We start from the raw sequence: 19,929 nt of genomic DNA on the forward strand, positions 1-19,929 counted from the left end.
ACACACACAAACGTAGCATATCTTTCTACAAAACTACAAATTATTCATCATGACACATCCTCACCTTCTCGTCATAATACTTTTCCCGTTTGTCAGTGAGGACAGAGCGGACGATGGTGCCAGAGTACTCGATGATCATCTCTCCTGCGTCAATGTTTCGCTTGCAGAACAGACCTCGCCCGTGAATGGCTGACCTGGAGGGAACAAAACAGAAGATGATGAAATCCTTTTCTCTCTCAGAAGAATTAAATTCAACCCCACTTAATGTTAATTATTATTGATGAACAATTAATAATAGGTATTTTATGCTCTATTTTAAATATGTTTTTAAATATTTTTCCTTTGGCTGCAAGCGTAAAACACAGAATTCCCTCAGTGTTTGATATGTGCCGTATAGATTCCTGCCTATGTGAAAAGTATATGCAACATACACTGAAATAAAGCTACAGTACATCGTATTCATTAACAAATAAGTAGGAATAGAGTATCAAAGGACAGTAATAACGTCTTTAATTTTGCCCTCTGTTCAGAAGTATCTTCGCTCAAGTACCTATACACGCCTACTGTTTCCCAGGAGGTTTTCTTCAGGTGTCGGAGTCTCTTGGACATGGGCAGGTCCACGCTGATGGCACGACTGTGAAAGAAATCAGGACAGGGTGTGTGTGAGAGCCTGCAGGCACACGGGTGATGAGACACACATGCGTGCCACATATGCGGAGACAGCTTGTCCTACCGAGCGCACTTCAGCAGCACCTCCTCTTCCTCCTCCTCCTGGGGGTTGTGCTCCGGAGGCTGGCGGTGTTTGGAGGCCAGGAAGTTGAACATGTCGAAAACTGACCTCCTGCAGGGGGGTGGGTGGGGCAAACCGCATGTAAAAACAGGATTCGTGTCCAAGGGTGAGTTAGTCACAACAAATTCCTGATATCAGATTATAAGAGATGTCTGGTAATCCTGTCCATAAATTGGACTCAATATGTTCAGTGCTTAAAGGTCAACAGCAATAACAAATACAAAAGTGAGAGGCCAAAAATATTTATTCAAGAATACTTCCCGTTTAAAACAATAGTCAATATTAACCTAGTGATTGAAACAAAGATACTGGGGAAAAAATACTATTTTTGAGAGCTGTCCTTTACCCCTTTACAGGCTATTTCAAACTGTGTTAACTTGAGTATTATGTTACTATAACTCTGTGTCTATGGCTGCGGACAATGTGAAATGATGGGCTAGTGTAAATATATGAAAGCATCATATTCAATCTTCTATCCCCCTACAGAAGAGTTTCAGTGATAATATAATTCAATATAACTCACTATAATATAAAGTATATAAAAAAATATATATATAACTCACTAAAGGAAAAGCCGTTATACCATCAAGTGTCTAATAATCTGCATTAATAAACACTCATGCAGATATGTATATTTAAATAGCACAGTATTCGGAATACTTGTCATTTAGAGAACTAGATGCTTGACAGGGGTTCCTTGTTCACTGGTCATTATTCCATACCTGTGGTGCAGCTCCACTCGGGCGGAGCCGTGAGGGTTGATGGGGGGCTCGTCGCACTCCTTGGGCTTGTGGAAGCGGAAACGGTAGTTCCGGCAGTATTTGGCACCACACAGCTGCTCCAGCAGAAACACCACGGTATGGTGAAGAACACCGAGCATCCTGAGCCCGTTAACTCCTGAGGAGCCAGACATAACGACGACGAGGAGGAGGAGGAGGGCAAGAGACACACAAACATATTAACAAACAAGTTAACAGGGGTTTCTGTGTGTGTGTGTGTGAGAGAGAGACAGAGATGGGTATGTACTGGACAACTAGATGTGATTCTCACCCTCGAATGAAAGTTCCTTGAGTTTGGCGTTCGACCGTGCCTCCTTGACCTTATCTGTCAAAGATTTCCAGGCCTCTGTGGAAGAGACAGTTGTAGGGATTTAATCAATGATGCTTGTCAAAATGTCAGCCTTTAAGGCAAAGGTGTGTCCCTTGTTGGATGATTAAACATAGGGAGTAACTCTAATAGCTGCCAAAGCATGCAGTGGATGGGGAGCAGAATTCAGATTTCCCCCGCCTTTCGTACCTTCAATGCTCTCACAACGGATCTGAAAGCCATCATCACTGGATATTTCAAACATGAGGCCTTTCTTAGGCTTGTAGTGGGAGAGGAAGTCCCTGCTTCCCTTGTCGTCCTCCTGCTCTGACGACGCCACCAGTACAGTGCCAGATCCTTTCCCACTGTTCTGAGTAGTCGGACCTGGATAAAAAATGTTAGATTAAAAATCCTTAAAGGAACCACTTTTAGCTATAAAAGCTAGTGAATTGTGCTAAACTAGGCTAATGGTGTCAGACTGGGATATAGCACATACAAAGATATGTACTGTATCCTCTTATCTAACTCCAGGGTAGATGGCAAATAAATCAATTTCCCAGAAAGGTGCCATGTTCCTTTAACGTTATTTAGTGCATGAGACAGGAGGTTTCACCCTGGTCCCGGACACTCACTTGTGGCTTTAGACTCCTCATCACAGAACTCTACTGACACCTGGTTGATGGGGGATGCTTTGGTCACAGGGGCATCGCTGCAACTACATCAGGAAAAAGAAAACACATCAAGTGCGGATCAACATGATTTATTCAGCCCTTCATGAGATGACAGACCACACCGGACATCACCCAAATACAAAAGAGTACAAGTCATAAATAAGAGGTGATCTTCAACTAACAACTTCGTCTGTTACCTTTTATTTGAATCTTTTTCCATTGGTTTGCCTGTGTCCATTGGCTCAGGTTTGACTGCCTGTTTAGTCCTGTACAAAAACAAACATAAAACTGAATGTAACAAAAAGCAATGCATTACTAATACAAGTCTGGGTTCACAAATGTTAAACAAGTTCTTACCCTGAGGATGACTGCTGACCAGCAGAGCTCACATCTCCCTTGGATGATAACGGAGACTCTGCCTGCAGTCCCTTCGGTTTCTTCCCGCTGGCCTTCTCAGGAGTCGGCCGAACCCTTTTGGCCTTCTGTTTCCCCTTCCCGCCTGCTGTGGGTGGTGCGGCCGACTTGAAAACGTGCTGTTGATTTGTGTGGAGGGTGATAGGTGTTGTCCATGAACCTTGGGTAAATACCCCAACCATTGGCTTGCTTGGGTCCTGGGCCATCAAGCTCGGGGCAGGACCCACGGATCCCGCAACATTCCCACTCTGATCGAGTGCTTGTGGTTTGTCTGCCATGATTCGACTGACTTGCTGGCGATGCAGGGCGCTCTCTTGGTCCACTTGCTTGCTCACAGACATGCTGAGTGTTTGCTGTGGTGGAAGAACGCATATACTACTGGCAATCGACGTCTGCACAGGGTGAGCTAGCTGAGGCATCATGGGCCCTCCGGAGTGTAGAACCATCTGTTGGTCTGGAATGGTCAGATTATGTGGGCCGGTTTTGAAGAGCAGATTACTGAAGGGCCCCGTAATCTCAGTGGAGCTCAGGAGTCCAGGTGTGCTCAGAGAAACTGTACTCGCGCCGAGAATGCTACCAGCTCCACTAGGTGCCACTGAGACAACATTCAACACCTGTTGGTTTGGATTGAGCCCTGAAACAGTACACGGCAACAAGTGGGTGGACGTGTCCTGCCCCAAGATGCCAGGCTGACCGCTGGATGTAATGGGCATAGGCTGTGGCACCAGCACTACCCCTGATTTTGGTCGTTTAATGATATTGGGGATTTTTCGGTGGGACGTGGTTGTGGCTGTGGTTAGGGTGCCAAGTTCAACTAAACCAGACTGAGTGGAAATTCCAGCTGTGATTTGAGGGGATGACAAGTTTATAAGGGTCATGTTGGGTGCCACTTCTGATGGCGCTAATGGTGGGTGGCTTCGGGAGCGAGGAGGTTTTTTGTTTTTGCGTGGCAGAAGCCGTGTTATGGGGCGTTTCTTGCCATGACCTGAGGAAAGCACAGATGAAGAGGGAGACAGGGATGGTGCACTGGAGACCATCGCGACGGTGGGTGCCAAATCAGGCCTGTGCCCTGCTTCAGACACAATAATCTGGGAGTCATGAGAGGGGATGCCTATGAGGAGGCCTGATGTGGTGTTGGGAATGACGGGTTGGAAACTGGCCTGAGTTGTATTAGTAAGAGTATGAATTTGAGGGTGGTGAGACATAGGTAATAAGCCCTTTCCACCCGCAGGAAATATGGGCTGATTGGGGAGACCTGCAGTAAGAGTCATGGAGCTCAACACAGAGGGACTAGTGCTCATGACCCCTGTCGTACCAACGGAAGGTGCGATTTGTATCTTCTGTGTCACTCCGTTAGGTAGAGTCTGCAAGACATAGAGTGGCTGCATTCGCTGATTCACAACAATCAATTTTTCCGGGGCTGGTTTGAGATGAGAGGAAGGGGTTTGAACAGCAGTGCTAGCAACCTGAGAAGGTCCAGGGCTTACAGCAGTGACAGGTATGTATTTCTGACTTTGTAGAGGGAGCGTAGGAGAACTAGGTAATCCTGGTGTCCCAGAGGTCCTGGCAACATCCTGGTTCTCTGGTTCAATCACCTGATTGACTTGATTGGAAATGTGTTCGCCCTCGATGCCAGTTATGAAATGCTTGGGTGTCAGCTGGTCATCAGCCACCTGTGAGTCTCCACCTCCTTCTTCAGACACCTCGCTCGTCCTGACCCCTGGCTTATCTCCGGCTTTCTCCACAGTTTCATCAGTAGTCAATGACAGCATTGTGCTCTCCGAAGCTTCCGGAATGAGAGTGTTGTGATTCTGGTTGCTAACGGAAGCTTCCGGAATGAGAGTGTTGTGATTCTGGCTGCTAACGGAAGGGCTCCGCGTGGTGAGCACTGAGAGGTCAGAGGGAAGACCCAGCTGCAGGCTGTAGGACTCTTCAACAGAAATAGTCGAGTTGACACCACTCTCCCCAGGCTCAGTGCTGGGCAGTGGTATGTCAAAGAGCAGAGCAGAGTCTTTCCTCCGGTTGACGTCGACCCCATACCCTTCACCTAACAAAAGTTCTGGAGAAGATGACTCCGGCTGTTGGCCCAAGGCCTGCATTGATGGCGTGTTCAACACAAAATCCATGATGTCAGATGGCAGGATGTTGCCACAGTCATCACTATAGTTGTTGTCAGAATCAGACTTGAGTAGGTCTGTGGTGAGAGACAATTGTGCCTCCAGGGGGTCTTGTCCCTGTGACTTGACGTTCCCCATAGACAGACAAGACTCCTTCTGGTTCTTCCTGCTCTCTCGACTGCTGCCATTCCCCCCTCCAGCACTGCTGTCGGAGTCTTTCCCTGAGCCTGCTGCCATCCTCTCCGCTCGACTCTCGCGGCTCTTCCTCTTCCCAGAGGTTTTGTGGGTAGTGGACGTTGTGGCAGTTGTGGTGCTGCTGGTACTCAAGCTGGCGTCGCTCTCGGAGCCGTCATCGACGCCATCCAGCTGGCCAATTTGGGGACGGCCCAGACTCAATGGTATGGCTCCTGATTCTTCCATGTGATCTGTACTTTCTCCAGTGTCTTCGTTTAGAAACCTGCCAAACTGTGACCCTCTTCCCACGCCCTCTACAGGGTGTAACCTGACGTTACGGTTGATGATGGTGCGTGTAAAGTTATAGTAATAGGAGTCTTTGTTTGGACACGGCCCCAGACCGCCCTCCTCGTCTTCCCCACTATCCTCTGACAAAGAAGTGCTCATATCATCTGCCCCATCGACTTGCCCCTCAGCAGAACGCCTGCTCATTCCGGACCGCTTTTTCCCAATGACCTCTCCGCCGCCATAGAAGTCGATGTCTTCCTCACCATAGGAACGCACTCCATAGAATGGAGTCAAACCGAAGATCATATTGGCACGAGCCCGTGTGCTACGCCGCGGGTACCTTCGTTTGGCTGACCCCGAACCGTCGCTGTCTTCCTCGTTGTGCTTGTCGATGCTGCCTTCGTCTTCCATGGAGGGATCTTCTCCGTCCTCAGGCCCCTCTCCCTCTCGCAGATGTTCTTCACAGTCCTCTGGGTGAGCTTGGCTCTCGGACTCTGAGCTTTCTGAGCTTGCAGATGGAGAAGAGAAGAGAACAGGTGGACAGGTGGACCTCCTCTGTGGACCCTGACTGACCGGGGTAACTGCAGTTGACAGATTTGTATCCGAGCCTGTACTGATCACTTTGGTCCCATTAGGATCTATTTTTGGAGATATTAAAGATGCTTTTCCTGTAGGCTTCTTTTCCCTTTTGATCAGCTCCTTGCTTGCTTTGGTTTGATTGAGTGCAGCCCTCATACCAGCATCTGAGCCTGTCTCTGGCTGCATTCCCTCTAAACTAGAGCTGGTCTTGCTCTCAGCACTGAATCTCTCCCTGGACTTAAGTGGTCTATTCCCTCCTTGACCATCATGTTTATCAACTGCATTTGTTCCGGCTGCTTTGGTGTTGCTGCTGTGTACTGCAGATTTGTTGTTACTGTTTTGAAAGTTTTGGTCTTGGCAAAGCGTTTTGATATCACTGCCCTTTTTCTGAAAGGGGGTCTTGATCTTTTTAGCAGTTTTCTCCCTCTCCTTCGATGCCTCGATGCTTCCACTGAATCCCATTTTGGAGCATGTCTCTTTGGTGCTGGATGTCCTGCAGCTCGCAGTTACTGCTGGTGTTGCCTGAGACCCGCGTTTAATGTCCTCCTCTCCCACGGTAGCCCCAGACGACCAGCGGGGTTTCATGGCAGCAGCAGGGGCAGGCCCCGCCACATAGTCATGTGACTTCCTCCCTCCACTTTTGTGGTATGGTGACTTTGGGGATCCCGGCATCCCTGTGTCTTTTGCGGCTGGTGTGCCTTCCTGGATGGGGTTGCCTCCATCTTTGGGCAGAGCAGCTTGGGGCTGGCAAGACAGGAGAGTTGATTCGGCTGGAAGGTCTGACGTGTCTTTCATTCCTTGCTGCTTCCCCTTCTCGCCCTTGCTGCTACTGCTGCTGCTCCTCTGGTGACTCGTAAGGACGGCCGTTCCCAAAGGTGGCGACACCTGGTTCATCCCTATCATCAGCGGAGCAGACAGATGCACCGCCTCTCCCTCGGACTGCTTTCCAGGTGGTTCTCGGCTGCTGCCGTCACCTTTTTCATTGACACCTGACTGTCTTTGCTGAGATCCTGGACTCGAGGTGCTAACCTGACAGTTCTGGGACCTCGCGGAAGCAAAGGGCCGACCCTTTGTGCCTGAGTCCCTCTGTGCACGGTCCCATGTGTAGGAAGAGAGCGACGAGGGAGTAGTTGTAATGGAGGAACTAGAGGATGCTGTGCTTTGCGGACTGAACGGATAACTGCTCTGCGCTGTGAGTACAATCGTATTTCTGGATGACTGAGATGAGAGAGAGGAAGTGCTGTGACGCCGGGATCCAATTCTTCCAAGACAGGAACTCAGCAGAGGGTCACCCACAGTCACAATTTCATGTGCTGAACTGGTGAAGCCTCCTAAAAAAGAAAAAGCAGAACAAAAACATGCTCACTTATTTCAAATGAGTTAATGATCTCCATTTGTAAACAGTAACCCACATTACATCATGACGGGGGAAAAGGGTGCACAGCTGAGACACATTGCTTAACTTCGAAATCTAAGAATGTTTTTTGAATAACACTCATGTACTGCTGCAAAGCTTAACAGCCTACAGGCATTAGTTACAGCACATACATGTTATACTTAGCTACAGTTAGAGTATGAATGCTTTGTACAGGTATAATTCATAAATGTTTGAATTCACTACACATGATAGCATTTATTTTCAAAACACAAACAATCCTCCACATGCCTCCATTCTGGCACAGTGCCTGAGATCAAGCCATGAGCATTGAAGACAGTAGATACATGTTTATTACTGTTCATTTTTATTTATTTGGATGACCCTTTTATCCTGAGCAACTTCCAGATGTTAATGAATTGTCAATTAACTCCCTTTAGCAACTTGAGTTACCTTTTTCAACAGCCTTTTTACTTTTTAGGCTACTGCATGCAAACTCTTATCCATTATACTACAAATTGAAAAGCCTTCCAATAGTACCTGGAGAGGGAAGTGGTCTGGAGATGGGAGACTTCTGGCATGGTGGATAGCTGGGGTGCCTGTTTCGGAAGAGCATCTTTGGCCTGGAAGCTGCAGCCACTGGCTTGGATGCTGAATCCACCAGCTGAGAGGCTGTGGTCATCTCCATTTCTGTTTGAATAATAACTCTCATCAGGAAAACGTTTTCACTTAGACACTACTTCTTCTTCATGCAATATTTTCCTGAATATCATCGAGAAGGTTATTATATTAGATCATATATATCAAGAAGGTTCAAAATAACATTTAAAAGATTGAGCAAAAAGTATATGAAGACGGTAAAAAAGTCAGAGAAGTTGGTGGTTTACCTGAGACTGTGGAGGGGCTGTGAGCAATGGTGAAGTTCTTCTCACAGGAGACTGTGCTGTCAGTGACCGTTTCTACCACTTGAGGGCGATAAACTAAGATCCTACATGTGTAAACACAACGCTTGCGAGCATCAGTGGTGCTCCAGTAGACTCTCGAACACCTGCAAGAGTGAGGAGTCACAGCATTATAGCAGATGTCATTGCATTTTGATTCCATTCACAAAGTTGTTGCATTAACATAGGTCTCACTTACTGGTAACCAATTGGGAAAAGATTCCTCTCACAATCTGACAGGTCCGTCAGCATTCCAAGACAGTCTATGGTCATTGAACCTATGAAAAGTTAAAGGACAAGACTCATCTTTCCAAATTCCAAATAAATTTATTTATATTTAGAAATAAATAAATCAGCAGTAAATCAAATGGATTCACAGTACAAAACTGAAATGATATGAAAGGTCATGAACTCTGACCTATCATCATGTGGATGTTGTCAGCAGGAAGCCCATTGATGAACTTCCGCCTAAGGCTGATACCCTCTAGGTCCACCAGAATCCTGCGTGTTACCTCAAACCCAGAGTCTGATATCACCTGGTTAGCAAAAAAAGAACAAGAATATGTACGTATGTGATATAAAGCCACACAGAAGCTACACATTGAACAAGAACAGCTTTTTTAAAAGTTTCAGGTTCAAAAGCGTTTGACCTCTGAATGCATCAGTTCTGTCCATAAAGGCATAAGGCAAGATCAGTAATGAAAGTCATGGCTTCACTCTACGGACCTGACCTTTCCTTACTTCTGGTTGGCAGTGCCCAGAACAATACTAATGTGCTGACTTTACACGCGATCTTACCTCGCCCTTGATCAGGTCCTTGTGTCTCTGGCAGTAGACCTTCTTGTCCTCCAGGAAGACGCAGCGGCGCTGGCGGGCGCACATGAAGTGGTAGTTGCTGTTGCAGGTGGTCAGGCAGCAGCCCACGGTTGCGCCGGGTCTCTGGCAGTTCTCACATCGCTGCGGAGGGGGCACAGAAACAACAGGGGCTAGTCAACAACCAGGTTAGAAGATACTGTAGATATAGATAGATAGATATACACTTTAAAATCCCCATAGGGAAATTTGTCTCTGACTTCTCAAAGTATTGTTGTATAGAAAACAACAACAACAACAACAACAACAACCCGTTTCTGACTGTTGTGAAAATGAATTTGCATGAAAAATACCAAGATAACCTCTCTAACCTGTTAACCTAATGGAATTTACTTCAAAAGAAGCATCATATTTTCATGACCAAGTTAGCACTCTGTGCTCTATGCTTGAAAGTGCTATATAAATTAATTCTATAATTATCAATGGAATTCATACAACAGCAAAACTACCCACACACACACGCCATATACAGATTACACAGACCATGTGCATGAAGCATAATTGTGTCCATCATATATATGATTTGCAAGTCTTACTAAAGTACTTACCAACTGTTTGCCTCTTATCACTGCCATGTGCACATTCTTCAGTGAGCCGTCGACATCCTCAAACACTTCAGCCGACCACAGGGCACAGTTCACATGAGTCCACTCATTCTGGCCAATATATAGGAGCCGGCCGCCCTCCTGTGAGATGGATAGATAAAAGACCACCAGTTTAAATCAATCATTTCCTCAATAAACTGAGTTAAACGGCAGAGAATGGAGTTTCCCCTTAGCACTAAATGGGCATCCATTACCTTGACACTTGACAAAAAGGGCAATTCCTACACTTTGTCACTGATGAAGTCTTGGCTAAATAGACATCTATAAATACATCTAAACAAACAAAATAAATCGTGTCTACTGTATCGCCTGCCTAAGTTCCTTATAACTGAAAGTGTGAAAATATTCTGCCTTTGATACATGCCATGTGTTGACTTACGTTTGTATTCTCATCCCCATACTCGAGACACAGCACACACTGCCTGTTGTCTCCCAAGCCAGGTGGAGAGAGATGCTCAGGACTGCCCTCGGGAGAGAGGTCTGAGAGGAGATAAACAACAGTCAACAAACAACAAACAAACAAGTATGAGGCCCAAGGATCTGAAACCATCAATCAGGTAAAAGCACAAGAGATACCCAACAGGCGACAACCCCTGTATTCACTGCTCTTTGTTTGGAGAACCTTCTATCACAAATACCTTCTGATCACCACTCACAGACACTATTCATTTATTAATTCAAGTAGTTTTGCACAGTCTGAAATACACTCTGCAGATTAGGGAAGCATGTTATACTGTAATTACAGAGGCGTTCACACAAACCTTAATCCTCCCACATCCCACCCCACCACACACACACACACACACACACAAAGTGCAAAAACCTCTTGTCATTCTGGCAGGGTACTGAGGAGTAAAAGGCATCTCCTTAGTGTGCTCACCGTGGATGACGTGGGGGGGCTGGGAAGGAGGAGTAGCGGGGAAGTCCGGCTCCCCTGGGGGCTTGTGGGTCGGGGCGGGGATGATCTTCACCAGCGGAGGCCGCGCGGCACTGCTCTGCTCCATGCGGTCCTGCCACTGCGCATAATTATGATCCAGGAACGGGGGAAGCACTGCGTTGGGGAGAAGCCCGCTACTGCAAAGTGAAGCATGAAAACTCGCAGTTAGTCGATTAGAGGGCACTTTCATGGTCGGGTGAAGTTGGATATCCTCCATTTTCTATCCAGTTCCCTCTAATTTCAGGCTTCCACCTCAGCATAATTAATGCCATGATCTCCCTGTTTCAGACTGACAGTGTAACTTCACCATTTTAAGCTTCCAAAAGACAACACATACTGTAATAAATACAAAGATGTACAGTCAGGATGGTAATGTGAGACAGGAGGACAGACTTTTCACTTTCTTTTTAAACACAGCGATGACACCTGCGGCCCTCCTTCCTTATCATGTTTGTAGCATCACCACAAAACCGATCCTCCACACAGCCGCCGGGTTTGACCCTATGAATATTTCACACTAACAAATTATGCGGACCCAACAGTCCCGACCGCAAGCCAACCACACGAGCTGTCAACGTTACGCTTGGGAAACACGACACCGCTCGTGCGGCTGCAAACAGCCCAACGGCGTTGAGCCTGCCCTGTCTTTTCCATTGGAAATCTGATCCTGTGCCACACAAAGGGCCGGGGGCAGATGTCCAGCAGCTGAGGGTAAATCCGCATAATGCCCCCTGTCATTCGCTCGCGCTGTTGGGTTGGCGTGTGGCTAAGTCGGTCGGTGAGCAAAACAAACAAACACTCCACACTAATGGTTGATAAGGAGATAAGGGGCCCTTAAAGGGTGGTGGTGTGAAGGGTTCTGTAGGATTGGAGTTGTCCTGAATGTCTCTTCTATTATATAGGGCTGCATCAAATTTGACGAAGGATGAAAAGTAAAGTGCCAAGTGGTATAACAAGAAAGACGGCTGGTCTCAGGCTAGTCATCACATTGACCTGTGGTGGCTATATAGGCAGCACTGAGCATGGGCATATTTGATGATCTCCTCAAAATGGCTATTTTTAATGTTTTACTCTAAACTAAATCAAAAATAGATATAAATAAAACCCCTTTTTAAAGCCGATGTTACTCACTTTGAGCCCTTCTGTGTCTCCCAGAATCTCGACTCCTTCACCTTGAACCAGGGGAACATGCGCTCCATTTTCTGGGCGGGGACAACAGAGAAAGGTACAGTTAGCAGCTGTGCTAGAAAGCTCTGGGGAGGACATCAGGGAATAGTACGCAGGCCTTCTAATTCCACCCACCCGGATGAAAAAGGCCTTGACCATGCTGTTGGCCCTCTTGCTCTCTGGCTGCCCACCGTCGGAGTTCATAGCGGTCTGTATGATCTTGACAATGTCATCACTGAACTCCAGCTGAAACAAAAGAGCAAAGGTGAATGCTTAAAGAGGAACGAACGGCAAGGCCATACACGCATAATTAAGATATATAAACAAAAGCAACGAATAGTAAATGAAAGTATAAATATGAACCCTGTTTTTTTTTTAAATTCGTTTATTATGTATTTTCTTTTTTCTTTAACAGTTTAGCTGAAACTTTTATCCAGAGTGATTTACAGACACAGTCTGAACAGTCACCCTGCAGCAACAAGGGGTTCGGTGCATTGGCCAGGGGCACAACCGTGTAGCCAGGAATCAAACCCACAACCTGCGGCTAATGCATGCTGCCCGGTTCCTTAACACCACGACTACCCCTACTAACTGGTCAGACTAGAGTTGTCCCCACCAGCGTGTATTGAGGCGTTATAATCCAATATAATAATGTAAGTATAATATAAACTGTGTATTAAGGCGTTATAATCTGACATTATGTAAGTATAATATAAGATGTACAGTATACTAAGGCTCTGTAATCTAATATAATGTATGTATAATATGAACTGTGTATTGAGTGTGTATTAAAACCTAATATAATTTAAAGGCCCCAGCCGTGGCGCAACTGGCTGGGGCACCTGCACCGCACGCCGGCGACCCGGGTTCGATTCCCGCCCCGTGGTCCTTTCCGGATCCCACCCCTACTCTCTCTCCTGCTTGTTTCCTGTCATACTCTCTACTGTCCTGTCAAATTAAAGGCATAAAAAGCCCAAAAAAATAATCTAAAAAAAAAAAAAAAAAACTAATATAATTTAAATATACTGTAAGCGTGTACTGTGATGAAGCATAAGCACTACAGTCTCACCACTGATTTGTAGCGACCCAAGTCCATCTTCTTCTCCACGGACTCAAGGTCTGGTGGGGAGTCAGCGTGTGGTGGCACCTCGGTCAGGACCGGAGGGTCGGGGCCTTCAGGAGAGCGGCGAGAGGGCAGGCTCTCCTCCGTCTCCGGGTTCAGCTCTGGGGGCTTCATCACAGGCTGAGCGAGAGAAAGAGGGAGGGAGAGAGAGAGAGAGAGATGGAGGGAGGGAGAAAGGGAGAGAGAGACAGAGAGGGAGGGAGGGAGGGAGAATGGGAGAGAAGGAGGGAGGGAGGGAGAGAGTGAGAGAGAAAGAGATAGAAAAAGAGAGGGAGAGAGAGAAATAGTTTTAAAACCACTAAAAACTATCGAGAAATATCCAAAGTGTTTCCAGACCTTCCCCATCACTTCTCTTGAGCCCTGCACAGGTGGGCTTACCTGTCTGTAGCGGAGCAGGTGCGTGGAGGTGCGGGAGTTGAGCAGGGCGGTGAGGACCTGGTGCACGGAGCTCTGGAGCTTGTTCTTCAGCGCCGTCCTCCACTCCGCAGGCTGCTTCTCCGTGCACTTGGTGCAGGTGTAGGCCACCGGCAGGTGGGGCAGGACTTCATACATCTCATCTTCACGGAGGGGAAAGACAGAAAGCTCCCTGTTAAAATGCTCTGTCACATCTGCAGCTACTGTACCTACACGTCAGAATAGCCTTGTTTAAAATAAACATGTTGTGTAGGAGGAAACTCACTTACGCACCTCTATTTAAAGAATTCCGCTAACTAGTCTTATTTATAGCTTGTTAGATAGAACACACATACAAACACATAAACACACAAGCACACATTCAGTACATACACACGCACACAGACAGACAGACAGACAGACAGACAGACAGACAGACAGACAGACAGACAGACACACACACACACACACACACACCTACTAGTGGAGATTTTGATCACAAGAGTGCTCCCTGAGGCCTCTATATGATATTGCAGTGATTATCTGAACCCGAAGGCTGTGATTCCAGATTTAAGCGCTGAAGGACTTCCTGTATTACCTGTGAGGCTTTCACATTTGGCATGCACCCAGCGCCTGCAGCTCCTGCACTTCATCATCTTGCTCTCGTAGTCCTCGTCATCATAGCATTTATCACAGAGGGGGCAGGAATTCCCTGCAAGGAAGCACAATTCAGAGTCAGTCTATTCATTCACACTCACTCAAACTCTCTCCCTCTCTCTCTTACTCTCCTCCAACATCTCTGTATCTGTCTCCCCACATTTCTACTCTCTCTCCTGCTTTAATTCTCTCATTGTCCTTCTCTTGTTCTCTCTCTCCATCCCATTTATCTTTCTCCACCTCCTCCTGTCTCACACAGTCTTTCTTCTCCTTTTCTCTATTTCTCCACCTCCCCATTCTGATTCTGTGCACTCTCTCTCTCTCTCTCTCTCTCTCTCTCTCTCTCTTTCTCTCTCTCTAATTCACTCTCCCTGGCTCGCTGTCTCGCTCCCTCACGTCTTTGAACAGCACGTCCAGTCCAGTGAAATGAGATCCACACTGACCTTTAGCGACGAGTTTGGCACAATCGTGACACAGCGAGAAGTCGTGCGACCACTGGGCGTCCCAGGCCTTGCCCGGTTTGGTGGCTCCGCAGCTCTGACAGCGGACACATTTAGTGCAAATCTGAGGAGAGAGAAAAAAAACAGAAGGGATGATGACCACAGCTTCTGGTTTGAACTGCATTCATGGTCTACTACCCAGAGGTACATAATATATCAAGACTTTAATCACATTTCACACACAGCTTAGCAGCGGGTTAGCAGATGTGAATCTGAGGGGAGACTAAATTGAGACCATGAATTGGCTGATTGGTCTGATTTCTCACCCAGTTGTATACAATACACCTATACATTTAATCACACTCACAAGACATTTCTCTGAATGGAGATTGTTTATATCAATCTCCAAAATGATCTATGGATGATCTCCGATCGCATGGCAACAAGACACACAGACGACAAAAGGCCTGCAAGTGGCGGAGACCATACGCACCCAGACTCTCTTCTTCTTTGTGGGTCTGGTGGGGTGATTAGGGCCCAGGCATTCGGGGTGATAACTGTTCCGGCATTTGTCACACTCTAGCAGCTGCTACGGGGGGAAGGGTTGGGACAAACAGTGCAAAAAGACATAAGCTCGGTGAGAGAGTGACATAAGCCCAAAGTCCTGTTGGGCCACCTTTTGAGTACCTCTGCAGGCCCTTTCTTACGGCAACGCGGGGAGACCAGACTTCTGTGAGGGCCGTTCAAAGAGGATTAGTCACAGTAGTTTTTCCATTCAGAGCTGTCTAGATATGGCCACTTTAAGATGACGGGGGAGAAACAAACGCTACCACAAAAATGTTTTTGCAGAAGGAGTGGACAGCTGACTCACTCCAGAAACATGACTTTCCCATTAACTTTTGTTGTGATTACAAGCACAGTTTTCTGGAGGTATCGAATGCTTTTGATTAAAATCCTGCTTATTCTGCACACTTGCTGTGTTACTCATTCGCATGTGAGGCGTACTGTACTTGGTGACTCTTAGCCACAACACAGATGGTTTCCTTTACCAAAAGGCGGCGTGCTGAGAGTGCCTCTTACTTTGGTGTTTTGATGCGGGTGTCCGCAGATGTGGCAGAAGCGACACCTCCGGCAACACCAGTTCTCCAGCTGCGCCTCTAGGGGGCGCTCCGACTCCCCCAGGCAGAAGAGATGGAAGGCCTCACAGCAAACCTGGCAGAACACAAACTGGGATGGGGGGGGGGGGCAAAGGGATATCAGTGAGGGACTCTTCACTTCATGGGTTCCTTATTATACCAATGCTGACAGCCTGCAGTCTTCTTAGGCATTTCAGCACTGACAGCTGATTTGGACAGAGCCACGCCTTAACAGTCTGCCGCAGCACAGACGAGTCTGAAGCAGTGACAAATTATACAAACGTCGAGAGAAATTCACATTACCATTTACCTCAAGAATAATTGCCTGAGCTCTGAGTGAGTGGGTAGCGTTTTGCAGGCCTTTTTTTGAAAATACAACAGCTCAAATATTGATCAAGGCCCCCGGATGTCACAGAGAAGGCATAAATCCAGTCTGGGACGGGAGGCTGCGAGACAGACATGCCATCAGAGGCCCTTATGATTTTATGCAGCAGTCGACAGAATATTCAAGCACTTTCCAGGGCTCTTGATAAATGCCACGGACACGAGTCCTTGAATTTGTTTATCTAAATTTCAAGTACTTTCCACACTACTTTCAAGGAGCGCAGAAAACCACTGGTCTGTTTATATTAACTCATTTCGGTCTCTTAGGTTTTTGAGCTGGATCTAATGTGATAAACTGTGAAGACTGTTTGAAGGCTTCCACCAATTCCTGATTCCGCATAGGTGCCAATCCACTAACAGCTGAGCGGCTGACAAATAATACCCGAAGAACACCTATTTGACTGTTCCTGAAATAACAGCACGTCAATATATGGAGTATCATATTTCTTACAAAGCTCTGATATTGACAACCGGTACACAGGGCCAGAGGCCGTGACCAAAGGCCCATTCAGGTCAAAGATTCGTGACAAGACAAGTAAACAAAACTAAATCTGGGGAGTTCACGCCACTGGGACTTACTTACAACAGCACCAATGCTGCCTTGACAACGCCTTTGTTACACCACTCTTTGTAACTAGGAGGAGCCATAAGAATGACAAAGGTTTCAAAATAAAAGTGATAGTTCTCTACCACTTGTGCCTGAAGAGACACATATTTTTCCTAGGAGCTAGGAAATCTACAACGATATCATGGCTAGACATCAACTGACGGACACCCGTTGTAGCGTCGGACAGCTTGAAGTCGCTGCCCTGACTGCCCAGTGGCTGGCTAAGTGACACGAGCGGCGGCCGGCCTCACCTCCACGTTCCCGCTGCTGGCGCAGAGGAAGCACAGCACACGCGGCGTGATAGGCACAGATGTGAGGACGCTCAGGCCGCCCATCTCCCACACGTTCTCGATGTCATGGCTCTCCTTGAAATCCACTCTGATGCGTTGCACTCCGTCGCAGGGCGCGGTCTGCTGCTGCTGCTCGGTCTGAACCCCAGTCGAGGGAGTGCTCAAGGAGTTTAAAGTACCGCCGTCCGGTTTAATGGCTACCTGCTTCTCCTGCTGGGGAGGGGGGGGGGGTGGGGGGTGGCAAACACAGGACACTCAATACAGCGGAAAAGTCAATAGAAGCTTCCTCTTGACACAACAACATGGTGGCTCTACGAGAGGCCGGCGGAAAGAAAGCAAGAACTCAAACCCACCTTCTCCTTTAGTTTGGGCTTGGGCGCTGGAGCACAGCGTGCAGCGAGTTTCTTCAAGTGTTTTGTGTCGGGCCCTGAGCAGGTAAAAAAAAGGCAGAGAAAAGTGTAAGAGATACTAAACCAAAGATTGTAATTCAACTTGACTTGATTCAAGGGCACAGAAGCCAGTACTGACCTGTGTCAGGCACAGGAGGCTGTGACGTTAGCTGCTGCTGGAGCTTTTTGCCATCAGAGGGGGGTTTGGCGAGCGGCTCCTTCTTGGTGAGGGGGGGATTCTGAGGGGACCTCTGGGGGGGCGTCTGGCCTGGGGATTGTGACGGGGTGGGAGGCGATGGAGAAGGGTCTTTATGGCCAGACTGGGGACAGACTGCGGTGGCCTGCTGCTGCTGCAGTTTCCGCTCCTTCCTGGAGGGAGCGCTGCTGAGCGGCGGGGGTTGTTTGGACTCCTCGGGTGTAGGGGTGGAGGGCGGCGACGAGGGATCCTCCTCTTCTTCGGGTGGAGGACTTGGCTCAGGGGCCGGGGAGCAGTCCTCTTCCTCCTCCTCCTCCTCCTCCTCGTCCTCCTCCTCCAGCTGCTGCTGCTGCTGCTTCAGCTTCTCCTCTGCTGCCTTGGAGGACAGAGCATCACTCTTCTTCTGAGAAGGGCCCTCTCTCAGCGCAGGCTTGGCCTCTGGGGCAGGGGTGCCCATCGAGTAATGCAACTCTTTTTTTTCTGACATTCTGTTCTTCTTCTTGTCCTTTTTACCTACGAACAGAGGACATTTGAGGGAACAAGACAGGGTTAAGACATGAGAATGGCTTGATGTATCCAATCTTTGGATAAGAAATGTAAGAATTGAGGTGTTTTTCCCCCTACACAGACCTTTCACTTGCTTTTGGATAAACATTTTTGAAGGCATCCACTGCAAGTTCTGGCACTTCCTCACTCTGCAATGACAGAAGAAACAACAACAATGACTTTCCAACAACAATCATAACTGCAATCAACAACAACAACAACAACACATTGCATCTATATAGCGCTTTTCAAGGCAACAAAAGCACTTTACAGTAAAAGCAAGACCTCACAAACCACCACCCATCATACACACACAGAAAATCAATCCATCATCTGAACAAAACACAATCATTCATTCTGCTCCATATCAAAGTTAATGTCTGCCCTTCTACAATTCCAGACACAGTAAGACATTTACTGAAGGCCTGAAATAAGAAAGAAAACTCGATTTAAGATGTTAGAAGACTTTCTCCTTCGAGTACACTTTGACTAGCGCTTCAAACTTCTGCACTCTCATCCTCTGGTAATAGTATTGATTGATGTAGTATCATTTGCTACCTAAGGTCTCCTCTGCAGTGTAGCTTGAATTAAATTCCTCATTTGGATAAAAGGGACTTACAAAAAAAGCGTCTGCTAAATGAATAGATGTAAATGTTTATAAGGATCTGCAGGTCCAGGGGACCCTGGCGTAGAGACTCACTTGCAGCACTGCTTCTTGATGTTGCGTCCACCAAACTTGGGCTTGTCCAGGCAGTTGGTGCAGACGCCGCAGTCCTCGGGGACCTGGCATCCAGGACACTGCCCGCAGCGCCTGGACCGCCGGCCCTTCTTGGGCAGGGCCTCGTTCATCGGCTTTTGCCTCGTCACCGGCTTAAGGGGAGGGGTCTGTGGCTCAGCCTCCTCCGAGCCTGCCACTGACGATTTGTCTGATAGCAAACAGACAAACAAACATACAAAAATAAACAATGTTGCCATGGACTGAATGGTGGCATATAGTGATATGTGTGGAGGTATGTGCACTGTCGGTGAAATGGTGTATGTGTGTGTGTGTGTGAGTATGTGTGTGTGTGTGTGTGTGTGTGTGTGTGTGTGTGTGTGTGTGTGTGTGTGTGTCTGTGTGTGTGTGTGTGTGTGTGTGTGTGTGTGTGAGTGAGTTCTAGTGAGTTGGGGTTGGGTTGGGTGGGGTAAGGTGAGAGAAACAGCACTCCTCTCCCATGTCTCACCATCGTTCCCCATGGAAGACAGGATCTTCTCCCTCTCCTCCCAGGGCAAGGCACTGAGGGTGGGCATGTCGTCTGGGAACACGGCCCGGTGTCGGCCCAGAGCGACCGCGGCACGCCGACACACATGCTTGATGCGGGGACCGCGCACAGACGTCTCCGACGAGTCACTCTCCTGACCCTTCCGGAAATAGCAATCGCACAAACAAACACACAAACAAACAAACAAACACACAAACAAACATGGTCAGGGTCAGAGATCAACACATGCACTTTGACCTTCCAAGCACACAGCAAGAGAGTTGCACGACAAGATACAACAAGTACTTTCACTTCATATTTGTAAAAGCAAGCAGCATTCAATAACCCTCCCCCATTCTGAACTAACATCAAAGACTGAGAATTCCCCTAGGTGCTGTGACACCCAACTCTGGACTTTCCCAAATGTTTCATTTTGATCTTGAGAATGTATTTTACGGTGATGGTGACTCATTTCATGCCTTTCACTAACGACACCCTTATCCTTGCACT

General features: G+C 47.5%; 1 protein-coding gene across 3 annotated transcripts in view; it reads right to left on the reverse strand.

Annotated features, from left to right (window-relative positions):
• The window catches only part of kmt2a (lysine (K)-specific methyltransferase 2A), a 38,023-nt gene that overhangs the window by 5,082 nt on the left and 13,012 nt on the right, over positions 1-19,929 (reverse strand). Inside the window, exons 4-34 of one of the 3 annotated variants that reach the window (XM_062520855.1) lie at positions 19,402-19,573; positions 18,879-19,104; positions 18,263-18,327; positions 17,576-18,145; positions 17,401-17,474; positions 17,009-17,257; positions 15,711-15,857; positions 15,124-15,219; positions 14,634-14,754; positions 14,132-14,245; positions 13,519-13,697; positions 13,087-13,260; positions 12,153-12,263; positions 11,982-12,052; positions 10,794-10,987; positions 10,293-10,393; positions 9,857-9,994; positions 9,234-9,392; positions 8,854-8,971; positions 8,635-8,713; positions 8,382-8,542; positions 8,035-8,184; positions 2,905-7,450; positions 2,745-2,813; positions 2,509-2,591; positions 2,087-2,260; positions 1,841-1,915; positions 1,513-1,687; positions 734-841; positions 551-634; positions 65-194 (exon numbers count right to left, since the gene is read on the reverse strand). In XM_062520855.1, the coding sequence (XP_062376839.1) occupies positions 65-194; positions 551-634; positions 734-841; positions 1,513-1,687; positions 1,841-1,915; positions 2,087-2,260; positions 2,509-2,591; positions 2,745-2,813; positions 2,905-7,450; positions 8,035-8,184; positions 8,382-8,542; positions 8,635-8,713; positions 8,854-8,971; positions 9,234-9,392; positions 9,857-9,994; positions 10,293-10,393; positions 10,794-10,987; positions 11,982-12,052; positions 12,153-12,263; positions 13,087-13,260; positions 13,519-13,697; positions 14,132-14,245; positions 14,634-14,754; positions 15,124-15,219; positions 15,711-15,857; positions 17,009-17,257; positions 17,401-17,474; positions 17,576-18,145; positions 18,263-18,327; positions 18,879-19,104; positions 19,402-19,573 (8,913 nt within the window). Of the gene's footprint in view, positions 1-64; positions 195-550; positions 635-733; positions 842-1,512; positions 1,688-1,840; positions 1,916-2,086; positions 2,261-2,508; positions 2,592-2,744; positions 2,814-2,904; positions 7,451-8,034; positions 8,185-8,381; positions 8,543-8,634; positions 8,714-8,853; positions 8,972-9,233; positions 9,393-9,856; positions 9,995-10,292; positions 10,394-10,793; positions 10,988-11,981; positions 12,053-12,152; positions 12,264-13,086; positions 13,261-13,518; positions 13,698-14,131; positions 14,246-14,633; positions 14,755-15,123; positions 15,220-15,710; positions 15,858-17,008; positions 17,261-17,400; positions 17,475-17,575; positions 18,146-18,262; positions 18,328-18,878; positions 19,105-19,401; positions 19,574-19,929 lie in introns of all 3 variants that reach the window. The other 2 variants (XM_062520856.1, XM_062520854.1) reach the window with 2 other exon arrangements.

Source organism: Sardina pilchardus, chromosome 19 (assembly GCF_963854185.1).
Source record: "Sardina pilchardus chromosome 19, fSarPil1.1, whole genome shotgun sequence".
NCBI classification, from domain to species: domain Eukaryota; kingdom Metazoa; phylum Chordata; class Actinopteri; order Clupeiformes; family Clupeidae; genus Sardina; species Sardina pilchardus.